This window comes from Carassius gibelio, chromosome B8 (genome assembly GCF_023724105.1).
Source record: "Carassius gibelio isolate Cgi1373 ecotype wild population from Czech Republic chromosome B8, carGib1.2-hapl.c, whole genome shotgun sequence".
In the NCBI taxonomy this organism is placed as follows: domain Eukaryota; kingdom Metazoa; phylum Chordata; class Actinopteri; order Cypriniformes; family Cyprinidae; genus Carassius; species Carassius gibelio.
The window spans coordinates 5,612,843-5,629,381 of NC_068403.1; the positions used below are offsets into that span (position 1 = coordinate 5,612,843).

The 16,539-nt window shown below is 34.9% G+C and overlaps 1 protein-coding gene across 1 annotated transcript; it reads left to right on the forward strand.

Moving 5' to 3' along the window:
- The first annotated feature begins 542 nt into the window (after window positions 1–542).
- comta (catechol-O-methyltransferase a) lies at window positions 543–9,901 on the forward strand. The gene is made up of 6 exons (XM_052562545.1): window positions 543–715; window positions 4,552–4,723; window positions 6,858–6,975; window positions 8,086–8,279; window positions 8,942–9,073; window positions 9,162–9,901. The coding sequence occupies exons 2-6, from the start codon at window positions 4,553–4,555 to the stop codon at window positions 9,339–9,341; spliced, it is 795 nt and encodes a 264-aa protein (XP_052418505.1). The 5' UTR covers window positions 543–715; window position 4,552; the 3' UTR covers window positions 9,342–9,901.
- The last annotated feature ends 6,638 nt before the right edge of the window (window positions 9,902–16,539 follow it).

Sequence of the window (16,539 nt, forward strand, 5' to 3'; positions counted from 1 at the left end):
ACATTAAGTAAATGAACGCTAGGTAGGTTTTTATGTTTTAAAATTATTTTCATAATCTATATCATATATATCTTCTAAACCATTATGTGCATTAATGAATTAATATCTATTTAGTATTGCATTTTTTTTTTTTTTTGCTCCATTATGTTTTTTGCAGAAGATGTACCACTCTTTATACACCCTGTGCTGGGAAATGGTGATGCTGAGGCCCCTCTTTTGTCATCATTATCCATGTGTCAGTGTGTGCATGGGGAGGGTAGGAGGAGGAATAATGGGGAAAACCAGGAAGCAGAGAGCGAGGCAGGAAGGGGGTGTAAGAAAGCGCGAGAAGATTAGAACATGATTGGCTAGAGGAGGATTAAAACTCAGCCCAGTTGGCCGAGGTTCAGCTCCTTCTCCTGCAGTTTGTAAGTGCATGTCTGAATATTTACGAGGGGAAGCCTGTATTCTACACACATGTGTGTGCTTGCATCTCTCTCTCTCTCTAGCATGACCCGAGGTCATACATCACTTTCAACACATATCAAGGCAGACCAGCAGAACAGGTTAGAAAGAGCAAACAGAAGAGGGAGGGGAGAGAGAGAGAGAGAGAGAGAGAGAGAGAGAGGCCAGCGAGAAAGACTTTGTCAGAGAAAGGCATAAAGCCATCGGAGTAAAAGAGAAAGAGAAGCTCGACTCTGTGTGTGTGTGTTTGTGAAGACAGCTGCAAAAGGAAGTAAGATTATGGAAATGTTGTTTGGCACAATATTGCAACAGATTGTTTGGCTTATGAAATTCAAGGAAATGCATGCATATGTGTTATGTATTATGTGAGAATCTTTTCTTGCCGTAACGCTTTTGTGTTTATGTAGCTTTCTGCATGATCCAGCTCTGCATTCACAACAACCAATATCATTCACACTTCAATATTTCTTCATAAGCAAGATGGTGATTGAAATACACACATCCAGCAACACAGCATGCGCAAAAGTGTTAATTCTCTGCCTTCGCGGTAACAGCACACTTCAGTTTACTAAAGTCTAGCTGCAATCTATAATTAAGCAAGAGACTTAAATATTAATGTGGCCTAGTAATCAGAACTCATTCTTGCTTAAAGTCCTGAGGTCTCTGGCAGGCCACGCGGTTGATATCAGCATGTGTGGAGGAGCCGACAGAAGTTGTAAAACTGGCTGCTTAAGAGAGACACTTCTGTCTGTCTGGTTCTTTTAGGGGTTTTATTTTCAGCTGCAGGTCTGAATGGTGATACCATCTTTAATTAAAGCATGTTCTGACAGCGCACGGTCTTCTACTGTCACCACTGTGTCTCACTGTGTTCCTCCAGCGGATCGTGCCTGGGGTTCTTTATGAGCGGCCCATTGTGTTTGCACAGAAAGCCGGAGCAGAAGGCCTTGTTCAGAGCTTGACTAATAAGAGTGTGTTAAGGATCAGAGTCCTTTTGGTAGCACAATGTAATAACTCCTGCATGTGGTGCTATATTGCACCTTGTTTTTTAAGAACCTTCTTTTTAAAGGGATAGTTTGTCCAAAAATGAATATTCTGTCAGCATTTATTCACCCTGTATGAATGTTTTTCTTCTGTGGAGCACAAATGAAGATGAAAATGTCAACTTCAGATTCCAAAGCTTTTTGTGTTTTGCAGAAGAAATTAATTAAGAGGCAGGATTGGAACAACATGAGGGTGATAAATGATGATAGTGTTCTCATTCTGGGGTGAAATATTCCCGATTGAATTTTTTTTTTTTTATGGCGTTCTTGAGTTTAAAAGAAATTTCTTTTTCTTTTTTTTTTTGATTAAAAAAATCTTAGCAATAAATTACACACTACCATTCCAAAGTCAGTAAGCTTTTAAAAAATATTTTAATCCAGCAAGGATGCTTTAAATTGATCAGGTGTGACAGTAAAGACATTTATGATGTTACAAAATAAATATATTCATAATAAGAGATGTTTCTTGAGCGGCAAATCACCTTATTAGAATGATTTCTAAAGCCCCGTGTGACTCTGAAGACTGGTACAATCTCAGAAATAAAAAATAAAAAAATTACAAAAGCTGTCACTGGGGCAGTCCCTTTTCAAAAGGTACACTTTTACCTGTTGGGTTCTAATATGTACACTTTAAATACTAATATGTACCTCAAAGGAACCAAAATGTTCCAAAACCTTTGGTACCGCCCCAGTGACAGCTTTTATACCTTTATTTCTGAGAGTATACATCAAGTAATGATGCTGAAAAATCAGCTTTACATCACAGGAATAAATTACAGAAATTACATACATATTCAATTAGCAAACCATTATGTTAAATTATAATAATATTGAACTTTTTTACTATATATTACTATATATGTCTTTGTGAGCATGAGCATTACGACACAAAGCTTCTCAACATTAGGTGTGAAAAAAACGATAGTTTTTCATTTGTAGTAGTCATCACTTGAACCACCGATGAATATATCTTCAAGAAAAGGTTAAGTTGATGATACTAGAGTAGGTAAAGTGTGACAAACGATCAGGGTAATGTTTAACCATAAATATTAAGCCATATAAAGTGGGCTGTTAACACGCATATAAAAAAAACTTCTGAATCCTCATTTGGCAAGCCATTATTATGAGGCATACTCTGTTGATGTGAGTGGTAAATCAGCTGTGGGGATGAAGCTGTGCTAATTCATTTCCTTCCCCAGGCATGAGCCAAATCTTGCATAGCACAGAAAAAGGAGCTTTCACTGTTTTCTGGACTGAAACAGGAGAGGGGGATTGAGTATTTGGCATTCCACACCACTGAATGTCAAAGACTTTTTTTTAACCCTGTTCTCTCATTTGTCTATTTTCTGTGTGTATCTTGTATTGACTTTTTATATATATATTTTTTTTTTTATGTGGCCAATCTTAATATTAGTGATTTTAACATCTTAAATGTCCTTGCAAATATGGCTAGTCATGGTGTTATATCACGTGCATATCATGCGGCTGATCTGAGCTGTGGGTATTTACACAGGTGTGGCCATATGACATAAACACACATAAGATAATCAATCATTTAGGCCCAAAGGTTGTGTTGCTTTAAGCTGGCCTTATATCAACAATGAACTGACAGTGAGTTTTTGAAGTAAGTCTCACAAAGCCTATATTGTATTTTTTTCCAAAAAAAAAACAAAAAAACAAAATAGATTAGAATTATCTATAACATATCAAAATATATATTATGTTTTATGTCCTAAATCAATATAAATTAATATATAAAAATGATATGAAATTAAATAAAAAAAAAATGTTTTGTGGCATTATTTCTATTACAATCAAGGGCTTTTTTTTATTACAGTCATGTGAAAAAATCTCATTCTAACCATTATGCAAAAATAAATAAATAATATTACAGATAGAAAATAAAAAATATTTAGATTGTAAAATATTTATATATCATGGTAGTATTTGTTGTGCTGCCTTTAAAAAAAAATCATTGTGTTCAGACAGGTTGATTATAGAATAATGAGAATGCAAATATAAAGCTGAATCAGTGTTATTTTAGTATCATTCATAAATGACTATAGTTTTATTAAAAGTTTGGGTATCACTTTACAATAAAGTTCCTTTAGTTAATGTATTAACTAACAGGAACAAACCAAGAACCAAACATTTAGTACAGTATATATTCATCTTTGTTAATGTTAATGAAAATATAGTCATTTATTTTAAGTTCACGTTAATTGACAGTGCATTAACTAATGTTAACAAGCACAAATTTTTATTTTAATAATGCATTAGTAAATGTTGAAATCAATACTGAAATTTACATTAATTTAGATTAAAAAATGCTGTAGAACTATTGTTCATTCTCAGTTGTTAATGTTAATGAACCTTATCGTAAAGTGTTACCAAAGTTTGAATCTGTTTTTATTTTTATTGATTACATTTTAATTTTAGTTGTTAGCTGTCATACTATTCATTTTAGTAGGTGTGTTTTTGTTCTGTAAGGCTGTAGTTTTTATTTTATTTTAGTACTAAAGTTAAATTTAAGTTAAACTAAATTAAAAAGAGAAATGCTGCTTTGGCAACTAGCTTAAATAAAAGTCTTTTTATATTAATTTAATTAAAATTTTATGTTATCTTAAGTAACTTTTTGGTACTATTTTACTATAATAACCTTGATCCAATGTAACTGAAAATTAGCAAACACATGTATACAAGCATAAAAATATGCTTAATTGTCATAAAAAGAAAATACTGATAGATAAATTAAAATAAAACAATTATACTGAAACGTTGAATTTTCTTTCAGCAATAAATTGTTTCTTACTTTGGATTTTGAAATATAAAATATAAAAAACAGAAACATTTTTTAAAAGGCTTTGTGTGATTTACCCTTTGACCTTCACCAGTTTCTTCCCATGTTTTACACTGATGCCTTATCTTTTTTTGTGTAATACTTTCTGAATCTGCTTTGTAGTCTCACCCTCTGTGAATTGTGAAGCTGGTTATGTCTTTTCTTTTTCTTTTTGGCTGACCTTAATCATTTATTCTCTTTGTGAATGTCTCTCTCTGTCTCTCACAGGATGCTGTGGAGTTTGTTGGCAGTGACGGTGGTTACAGCAGCTGTCCTGTACGTCCTCTATCGCTGGATCATTCCTGCAGCTGTGCAGAGCAGCGGTTGGCTGGCACTCCTCTGGCACGATGTCATCCTTAAGCGCCTCCTTGACATCATGACGGGATCAACGCAACCTCAGGTGACCCTCACTGTCATTATACATACATCACTCACATATACAGAGACAAGCTGTTGATGAGAGTCACTGACGACAAAAATACCATGCTCCTACTATGGTGTTTCACACATGGTGCCATAGAAGGCTACTGCAGGTTGCCATGAAAATACAGTTTTTTTGGTGTATCTGACAAAGTCTGTAAAGAACATGTCATTATATTATATGTATCTGATTCTGTGTTGATATTAATTATATTTATATATCTAAAGGTTTGGTTATTATAGAGAGTTCATCTCATCCCTTAGTGTCAGTTGTTACCTTCACGGAAATGATTTAGACAACCTCGGGCAAGTAAAAATGTGTGCCAGATGTCATTTGTCAGCTGCTGTTAGAATATTAAATGTTGAGACATGAATATGAGTAGGTGTAGATATTTTTGCATGTTAATTGCACACATGTACAGGTCCTTCTTAAAAAAATAGCATACTTTGATAAAAGTTCATTATTTTCCATAATGTAATGATAAAAATTAAACTTTCATATATTTTAGATTCATTGCACACCAACTGAAATATTTCAGGTCTTTTATTGTTTTAATACTGATGATTTTGGCATACAGCTCATGAAAACCCAAAATTCCTATCTCAAAAAATTAGCATATCATGAAAAGGTTCTCTAAACGAGCTATTAACCTAATCATCTGAATCAACTAATTAACTTTAAACACCTGGAAAAGATTCCTGAGGCTTTTCAAACTCCCAGCCTGGTTCATTACTCAAAACCGCAATCATGGGTAAGACTGCCGACCTGACTGCTGTCCAGAAGGCCATCATTGACACCCTCAAGCGAGAGGGTAAGACACAGAAATAAATTTCTGAACGAATAGGCTGTTCCCAGAGTGCTGTATCAAGGCACCTCAGTGGGAAGTCTGTGGGAAGGAAAAAGTGTGTCAAAAAACGCTGCACAACGACAAGAGGTGACCGGACCCTGAGGAAGATTGTGGACTGAGTCTGGAGTAGAAACATCCAGAGCCTCCGTGCACAGGCGTGTGCAGGAAATGGGCTACAGAGAAGCAGCACTGGACTGTTGCTCAGTGGTCCAAAGTACTTTTTTTCGGATGAAAGCAAATTTTGCATGTCATTCAGAAATCAAGATGCCAGAGTCTGGAGGAAGACTGGGGAGAAGGAAATGCCACAATGCCTGAAATCCAGTGTCAAGTACCCACAGTCAGTGATGGTCTGGGGTGCCATGTCAGCTGCTGGTGTTGGTCCACTGTGTTTTATCAAGGGCAGGGTCAATGCAGCTAGCTATCAGGAGATTTTGGAGCACTTCATGCTTCCATCTGCTGAAAAGCTTTATGGAGATGAAGATTTCGTTTTTCAGCATGACCTGGCACCTTTGAGATAGGAATTTTGGGTTTTCATGAGCTGTATGCCAAAATCATCAGTATTAAAACAATAAAAGACCTGAAATATTTCAGTTGGTGTGCAATGAATCTAAAATATATGAAAGTTTAATTTTTATCATTACATTATGGAAAATAATGAACTTTAATCATAATATGCAAATTTTTTTAGAATGACCTGTATATGTTGGAGTATAATGTAGATGAGTTTTAGATCTTTTATATTGTTCTTATGTATATTTGTTTTTGTTGTTTTTATGTTTTATCATTGTTTGTGGAGCATAAAGAAACCAAAAACAAATGTGTGTGTGTGTGTGTGTGTGCGCAGAGTTTTATAAAAACAACAACAAAAACACTAATCATCATAATGGAAAACATAAATCTTTAGGATTATTTAATTTTGTAAAAAATAAATAATAAAATTGTCTTCAAAAATTAATTATTTGAAGAACCTTGGAGTAATATCAATACCATACTACATGCAAACAGTAATCATTCACTATCACTTTATATATTCATATACCCACAGTATTACCTTCAGGCATCAGTACCATTGGACAGGCCAAGTCCATTTTTTAAGGGACCTCTGATTAAACAGGATTTTTCAATAGCAGAAACCCTATAGAATGGCTTTGGAAAGCAAGAGTAATTAATGGCCTCCTGTTATGTGTCTTTACTTTTCAACTATTGTTCTCTGGCTTTGCTTTGCTCAAGAACACTGTTGATCATGGCTGATTTCTGTGAATGCAGCGCATGCTGGAAGCGGTTCAGAAGAATGCCACAAAAGGAGACCCTGAAAGCGTCTTCTCAGCCATAGACTATTACTGCCGGCACAAAGAATGGGCCATGAATGTGGGCGATGAAAAAGGTACCAACCTGTTTTCTATTCCCTTGCCTCCTTCTCTGATCCATTACTAATTTTCTCACCATTAGCTTGATATTGTTTTAGTTTGTATTATGCTGTTTTCTGCTCTTGAGTAAATGGCTTTAGGGCTGCTCACAGCCGGCTCTTCTGAATGAGAAGTGAAGGCAGTCTCTTGTCTACTGGGTCAATACACTCTCTACATGGCTGCACACTTGTTGCATTTATGCATGTGCACAATGTGCAGCCAATGCATCCTACACAACCAACAACACCAATTAGATGCACTGATGCATTATGGGATTAAGGATGGCTTACTACATAAAGTACTAGATTTTATTTTATTTTTAGTTATTTTGGTATGTCAAGTTATACTAAATGAAAAAGAGAAATGTTGCTTTTGCAATCAATGTCAATAAAATATGTTTTAAGTTTTTTACATTTTATTTCAGTTTACATTTGTTTTATCTCAATAACACTATAACACTTGATAAGAGAAATATCTGGCACTGGGTTAAGAAAAATAAACTTAATATTTAGAATATTTATCTTATTCCACACTTAAAAAAAACACGCAGGCAAAGAAGCAATTTTTGTTCAGAAATTTAAACCACAAAGAAATGGCAAGAGACACATTAAACGTTTTATGTTGAAGTACAAAGTCTGAAACAGAAGGCCTATTTTTCTTGTAGGGCTGGGCGATATATCTAACTAGCCCTATTTTCTTGTAAAACATACTTTTTTTTACAGTTATAATTTTCTTTTGTAGTGCATTGGCCTTTTTTTTCTTGTTTTAAAAAACAAGACTTGATATCTTGTCATTTTGTACATGATGAGTAATTTTGCTTCTCAAGTAAATATATCTTGATTCAAGACATATTGTTTTCAAATATTTTTAGTGCCACTATACAAAACCAAACAGTGAACGTCAGTGTGATATTGTTCCTGTTAGCAGCTCAATTAAATGTGTGACAACAAACATTGATGAATAAACGATGGTGCGGAGCTGTTAATGTTGCACAGAGGCTCTGATGATATTTCAGTGATGTCATTAGCCACCTCATTGATTAGTTTCCTCAGTTATCCTCTATCTGAGCTCTGTGTGTCTCTCTGAAGGGCTCATACTGGATTCGGTGTTGACGGAGGTAAACCCCAGCATAGCTCTGGAGCTCGGCACATACTGCGGCTACTCCACGGTTCGGATCGCTCGACTTCTGTCTCCTGGCTCCAAACTCATTACAGTCGAATTCAACCCAGCCTTTGCAGCAGTTGCTCGTCAGATCATTGCCTACGCAGGCGTTCAGGACAAGGTGAGAAAAACAACTGGTGTGCAAGGACTTTGCTTTGAAACCTTTTTTCACTCAGAAACTGCACTGAATTAAATGCAAATAAAAAAATTATGGATTTTTGACTTTCCTGAGCTGTCAGCTCTAATCATCAAAGTTAAAATTAAAATGTACTTTACATGGTATTAATCTAGAATATATGAAAGCTTCACTTTTTGAAATGTTACCTAAAAATGAACTTTTTCACAATATTAGATTTTTTTAGATACACCTATTATGAGATTAAACAAAGATGAACACACACACACACACACACACACACACATAGATTAAACAAAGATTAAAAAGGAAAACAAGAATATTTTTCTTAATCCACACACACACACACACACACAAAAACTGCCATAGAAGCATTTTACTCAGAAATTGAAACCCACAAAGAAATGGCAAGAGACACATTAAAATGTGATATTTTGGAATACAAAGTAGTACTGAAATAGTATTTTTCTTGTAAAACATACTTTTTTTTTTTTACATATATACATAAAATAAAATTAAAAACTCCAAATAACCTTTAGATAACTTTTAAAACATCTGCTCCTCACTAAAATCACACCAGTCCGCTCACATACTCTGTTAGGTACTAAATATCTATTTATTTATTTCTTTGTTCTCTTTTTTTAAAGGTTACACTAGTGGAGGGACCCTCTGGTGACTTAATCCCCAAAATGAAAGAACGATTTGGAATCAAATCCTTTGATTTTGTGTTTCTGGACCACTGGAAAGATCGTTACGTACCAGATACTAAACTTCTCGAGGTGAGAAGCCCAAATTGCACTATTGTTTATGTTAACCCTATTCTAACATACTTAAAATAACAAACATATTTATTTTATGACGTTGTAGGACTGTGGTCTACTCCGGAAAGGCACTGTCCTGTTGGCTGACAACGTCATTTGTCCCGGAGCTCCGGAGTATCTTAAATATGTGAGGAACAGCCCACGTTATGAAAGCCGATACTTCAAATCCAACCTGGAGTACACCAAAGTCGAAGATGGCCTGGAGAAATCTGTCTTCTTAGGATGAGAAAGGTCAAGCAGCTGTACATGAAAACATGGTTGCACAAGGGGAAAAAGAACAAGCCACTTGTGAACTTGTGAGACAAACTGATGTTTCATCCTTCAGAACCCACTTACCACAATGTAATGCTGTGAAATCTCCTTAAATTTCTGCTGAGCTATGATTTAAGACATTCTACAACACAACCTACAGATATACTGTATTGGATTCTTCAGGAGAGTGATTGTATTGTTTGATAAAGCTATGAAATTAAGTCTCTTAAAAAATCTTGTTTTCCTAAGTAAAGAATGTCACAGGGGTACTTCAATGTTTTTCAGTACAAATATCTAAACACTTTACTTTAACTTGAGAAGCAAAATGACAATTGTGTTTTGATAGACAATTGTGTTGTTTTGCAAAAAAAAGTGTTTCATGAAATTATGAAAACTGAGTCGAAGGTTGATAAATAAGTGCATGGTTTTGCAGATTTGGTGTTAATTCTGTTTGAGTGACAGCTTTCAGAATCTGTAATCTGTAAGTAAAGATTTAATGTGTAAGCATTTGATAAAAACTGTAACATCCCTGAATCACTTCACATGTATTATTACAAATTGTAGCTGTATTTTAAATCTGAAATCGATATAATCCCACAGGAACAAATCTAGTCTACAGTGATATTATCTCTGCTTGTCAGTGGTGGACAGTAAGATCTACTTCGTTACTGTACTTAAGTAAATTTTTCAAGTATCTGTACTTTACTGGAGTAACTTTTACTTCACTACATTTCAAAGCATAAGATCGTACTTTTAACTTTACTACATTCCAAAAAACATATCGTTACTCTCTATAATATCACATGCTCCGACAAGCAGAAGCGGTGTCTGAATCATCATGAACGAACTGAGTCTTTTCAAAATAAACTTTTAAATCGGATCGCAAATCGCACAAACGATTCGAAACGAAGTAGAATTATCAGATTGCAGCTGTTCTGGAGTCGACCACTCACGGATTCAAATGAACCGTTTAGTGCACAGATTAAATAAAATAACTAATGCATGTTCAAATTCTCCGCTTCCGAAATATTAACAGTTTTATTAAAATGCTACCATGTCCGTCTGTTTTTATATTGTTTATCAACAGTAACGTTATATTGTTTGGATTAACTAGACGAGTAGACAGACATGAATGTTTATTCATAACCGTACTGAAAATAAGTATTGTTAGCTGATGCTAACTGTCTAGCTAACAAGCTTGCTGGTGCTAACTTGAGGTCATTTTTATAAATAATGTCCAAATATTTTTATCTGAAGAGAAAAGAAAGGATGTGATGTTCAGAACATGTTAACTACAGTAATTCTCAAAGTGGGAAGAGTTGCACCCCATTTGGCCAGGGGTGTTTTTACACCACAGAGAAGGTTTGAAAAAGAAAAAAATCTTTATGAAAATATAATTAATAAAGGAGTACTTTCACTTTCACTGGAGTAATATTTTATCTGTACTTTTACTCAAGTACTGGATTTGTGTACTTCATCCACCACTGCTGCTGGTTTTATTAAAATTGAGTCCACAAACGAAGGCCAGCGTTTATGAATGAAAAATAACCAAATCCTTTAAAGGTGGGAAGTCAAAATGAAGTAATGGAAGTCTGGTCAAAGATTTCTTAAAAGAAAATCAGACATAATTTAAACCTGGAAGTAAACTGAAGTTGGATGAAACTAAACGTTGTTTTAAAACGAGTGAGAAAAGTAATTAAAACATATAATTTGATATTACAGTAGAGTTCTGTTTCTGTAGCCTACAGACATTTAAACACTGGCACATATGTGGGTTCGCGAATCATTTGAGTCAGTTCGGGAGTTCGGAGCGGGATCGCGAATCATTTGAATAAGTTTGGGGATCGCAAATCATTTGAATCAGTTCGGGAGTTCGGAGCAGGATCGCGAATCGGGAGTTCGTTGCGGGTTCGCGAATCGTTTGAGTCAGCGCGGGAGTTCAAAGCGAGTTCGCGAATCATTTCAGTCAGTTTGGGGATCGCGAATCATTTGAATCAGTTCGGGGGTTCGTAGAGGGATCGCGCATGATATGAGTCATTTCGGGTGTTCAAAGCGGGTTCGCGAATCATTTGAGTCAGTTTGGCGATCGCGAATCATTTGAATCAGTTCGGGAGTTCGTAGCGGGTTCGCGAATCATTTGAGTCATTTCGGGAGTTCAAAGCGGGTTCGGGAATCATTTGAGTCAGTTTGGGGTTCGCGAATCATAGCTGTATATGGATAGGCATTTTAAACTAATTTAGTAGCTAGTTCTAATTACGTTTTCCAAGCTTGTTTAGGTGTGATATGTGAACTCGTATTTTTGGTTTTAACGATGTGCCTTTTAACAGTATCAAGAATATTCAAAAACTAAACAAATCGTGCCTAAAAAGTGCATGCATCTAGGCTAATGTAAATTTACATGATGAAGTCATACTAGTGAGCATGTGCATTTTGAGTGCGTTCTTTCACTGCATTATTCTATGTATTCAAATGCATTTATGAATGCATGTGAATGATCACAAAATACAAGATGTGGGGGTTAGAAAATTTATATATTTTATATCATTTTATGTTAATCAATATCACACGAAGAGTGCCATTTCAGTTTTTCTCCAAAAATCTGGGTTCTTTCTTGTCATTATAGAACCTTTTTGAGTAAAGAACCCTATGGTTCTATACTGAACCCCAATGAACCCTTTTTTCTAAGAGTGTAGCCTACTATCGAAAAAATACAAGATCCAGAATCAGGGATCATACAGTGATTCCTTGATGATTTACAGTTTGTGTATATATATATAGCTATATATATATATATATATATATATATATATATATATATATATATATATATATATACACACACACACACACACACACACACACACACACAATGCATGAACATCATTTAATTCAGATTTTAAATTCAATTTTATTGACATTTTTATTAAAACATTGCCTCTTTAAAAAAAACGTTTCACACAAATCCAAGAATTGCACACACAAAATGCAAAATGCCTCACATCGCTTGCAAAATGAAGCACCACATTCAAATGATAAGAAACACGTCTCAAAAGAAAACATTTGAAAATACCTTTACCATAATGTTATTGTTACATTTGTGTGCATTGCATAGACAATTGTGTTGTGTTTTGCAAAAAAAAAAGTATTATATGAAATTATGAATACCGAGTCGAAGGTTGATAAATAAGTGCATGGTTTTGCAGATTTGGTGTTAATTCTGTTTGAGTGACAGCTTTCAGAATCTGTAATCTGTAAGTAAAGATTTAATGTGTAAGCATTTGATAAAAACTGTAACATCCCTGAATCACTTCACGTATTATTACAAATTGTAGCTGTATTTTAAATCTGAAATCGATATAATCCCACAGGAACAAATCTAGTCTACAGTGATATTATCTTTGCTTGTCAGTGGTGGACAGTAAGATTTACTTCGTTACTGTACTTAAGTAAATTTTTCAAGTATCTGTACTTTACTGGAGTAGTTTTTTTTGAGTAACTATTACTTCACTACATTCCAAAGCATAAGAGCGTACTTTTAACTTCACTACATTTCATACAACATATCGTTACTCTCTATAATATGTACATCACATGCTCCGACAAGCAGAAGCGGTGTCTGATTCATCATGAACGAACTGAGTCTTTTCAAAATAAACGTTTAAATCGGATCGCAAATCGCACCAAACGATTCGAAACGAAGTAGAATGATCCGATTGCAGCTGTTCTGGAGTCGACCACTCACGGATTCAAATGAACCGTTTAGTGCGAGTCTACAGAAGTAAGACCCGGCAGATCATGTGAGCGCGCGTGTGTCTGATGTTGCTAAAGTAAGTTATTAATGTCGAAATTTAGGATTAATTATTGTAACTGAAAATCACTGAAAAAAACTGAAATTGAACTAAATCCGCTGTAAAGAGTGATCCATTTAAGCCCTCTGAAATGCTGGAGTGCAGACGATGCAGACACATCAATCAGCGTCTCTGTGTTTTAGGCCAAAAAAAAAGAAAAAGAACCATTGAACTAACACAGATTAAATAAAATAACTAATGCATGTTCAAATTCTCCGCTGCCGTAATATTAACAGTTTTATTAAAATGCTACCATGTCCGTCTGTTTTTATATTGTTTATCAACAGTAACGTTATATTGTTTGGATTAACTAGACGAGTAGACAGACTTGAATGTTTATTCATAACCGTACTGAAAATAAGTAGGCCTACTGTTAGCTGATGCTAACTGTCTAGCTAACAAGCTTGCTGGTGCTAACTTGAGGTCATTTTTATAATGTCCAAATATTTTTATCTGGGGAGAAAAGAAAGGATGTGATGTTCAGAACATGTTAACTACAGTAATTCTCAAAGTGGGAAGAGATGCACCCCATTTGGCCAGGGGTGTTTTTACACCACAGAGAAGGTTTGAGAAAGAAAAATATCTTTATGAAAATATAATTAGATTTTCCTTAAAATGTTCTTCCTAACTTCAGTGCTTATTATCATGTCATAACTGTGATGTTCTGTAAAATAACAAACTTTAAAATATTTTTTTCTTACTGGTGAAAATCAGGTGGTCAACTCTGCTTTCTCTCAGGTACATCACAGTGTAAGCTTCACAGTTAACATTACTCTCATCAACGTAGTCCATATCAACAACAAAAATATATCTTGACTCCATATAGTGGTTATTTTGGGAAAAAAATCCCAGGTATTTTGAGCAGTAGGATTGTTAAAAAAAAAAGTGCTAATATAAAATTAAATTAAGTAGCCTATATAAAATTGCAAACATCTATCCGTCAGTACTTTCTTACTTAAGTACATAAAAAATGTAGTACTTTTGTACTTTCACTTGAGTAAAATTGAAAAAGGAGTACTTTCACTTTTACTGGAGTAATATTTTATCTTTACTTTTACTCAAGTACTGGATTTGTGTACTTCATCCACCACTGCTGCTGGTTTTATTAAAATTGAGTCCACAAACGAAGGCCAGCGTTTATGAATGAAAAATAACCAAATGCACTACTAATAACCAAAAAAAGGTGGGAAGTCAAAATGAAGTAATGGAAGTCTGGTCAAAGATTTCTTAAAAGAAAATCAGACATAATTTAAACCTGGAAGTAAACTGAAGTTTGATGGAACTAAACTCTGTTGATTAAAACGAGTGAGAAAATTAATTAAAACATATAATTATATATTACAGTAGAGTTCTGTTTCTGTAGCCTACAGACATTTAAACACTGGCACATATGTGGGTTCGCGAATCATTTGAGTCAGTTCGGGAGTTCGGAGTGGGATCGCCAATCATTTGAGTAAATTTGGGGATCGCAAATCATTTGAATCAGTTCGGGAGTTCGGAGCAGGATCGCGAATCGGGAGTTCGTAGCGGGTTCGCGAATCATTTGAGTCAGCGCGGGAGTTCAAAGCGAGTTCGCGAATCATTTGAGTCAGTTTGGGGATCGCGAATCATTTGAATCAGTTCGGGAGTTCGTAGTGGATTCGCGAATGATATGAGTCATTTCGGGTGTTCAAAGCGGGTTCGCGAATCATTTGAGTCAGTTTGGGGATCGCGAATCATTTGAATCAGTTCGGGAGTTCGTAGCGGGTTCGCGAATCATTTGAATCAGTTTGGGGTTCGCGAATCATAGCTGTATATGGATAGGCATTTTTAACTAATTTAGTAGCTAGTTCTAATTACGTTTTCCAAGCGTGTTTAGGTGTGATATGTGAACTCGTATTTTTGGTTTTAATGATGTGCCTTTTAACAGTATCAAGTATATTCAAAAACTAAACAAATCGTTCCTAAAAAGTGCATGCATCTAGGCTAATGTAAAGTTACATGATGAAATCATACTAGTGAGCATGTGCATTTTGAGTGCGTTCTTTCACTGCGTTATTCTATGTATTCAAATGCATTTATGAATGCATGTGAATGATCACAAAATTCAAGATATGGGGGTTAGAAAATGTATATATTTATATCATTTTATGTAGTTAATCAATATCACACGAAGAGTGCCATTTCAGTTTTTCTCCAAAAATCTGGGTTCTTTCTTGTCATTATAGAACCTTTTTGAGTAAAGAACCCTATGGTTCTATATAGAACCCCAATGAACCCTTTTTTTCTTCAGGGATCATACAGTGATTCCTTGATGATTTACAGTTTGTGTGTACGTATATATATATATATATATATATATATATATATATATATATACATACACACACACACACACAATGCATGAACATCATTTAATTCAGATTTTAAATTTAATTTTATTGACTTTTTTATTAAAACATTGCCTCTTTTAAAAAAAAAAACGTTTCACACAAATCCAAGAATTGCACACACAAAATGCAAAATGCCTCACATCGCTTGCAAAATGAAGCACCACATTCAAAATATAACAAACACGTCTCAAAAGAAAACATTTGAAAATACCTTTACCATAATGTTATTGTTACATTTGTGTGCATTGCATAGACAATTGTGTTGTGTTTTGCAAAAAAAAAAAGTATTATATGAAATTATGAATACCGAGTCGAAGGCTGATAAATAAGTGCATGGTTTTGCAGATTTGGTGTGTAAATCTGTTTGAGTGACAGCTTTCAGAATCTGTAATCTGTAAGTAAATATTTAATATAATCCCACAGGAACAAATCTAGTCTACAGTCATATTATCTCTGATGGTTTTATTAAAATTGAGTCCACAAACGAAGGCCAGTGTTTATGAATGAAAAATAACCAAATCCTTTAAAGGTGGGAAGTCGAAATGAAATAATGGCAGTCTGGTCAAAGATTTCTTAAAAGAGAAGAGTTCTGTTTCTGTACAAACATTTAAACACTGGCACATAAGCGGGTTCGCGAATCATTTGAGTCAGTTTGTGAGTTCGGAGCAGGATCACAAATCATTTGAATAAGTTTGGGGATCGCAAATCATTTGAATCAGTTCGGGAGTTCGGAGCAGGGATCGGGAATCATTTGAATCAGATCGGGAGTTCGTAGCGGGTTCGCGAATCATTTGAGTCAGTTCGGGAGTTCAAAGCAGGTTCGCGAATCATTTGAGTCAGTTTGGGGATCGCGAATCATTTGAATCAGTTCGGGAGTTCGTAGCGGGTTCGCGAATCAGTTGAGTCAGTTCGGGAGTTCAAAGCAGGTTCGCGAATCATTTGAGTCAGTTTG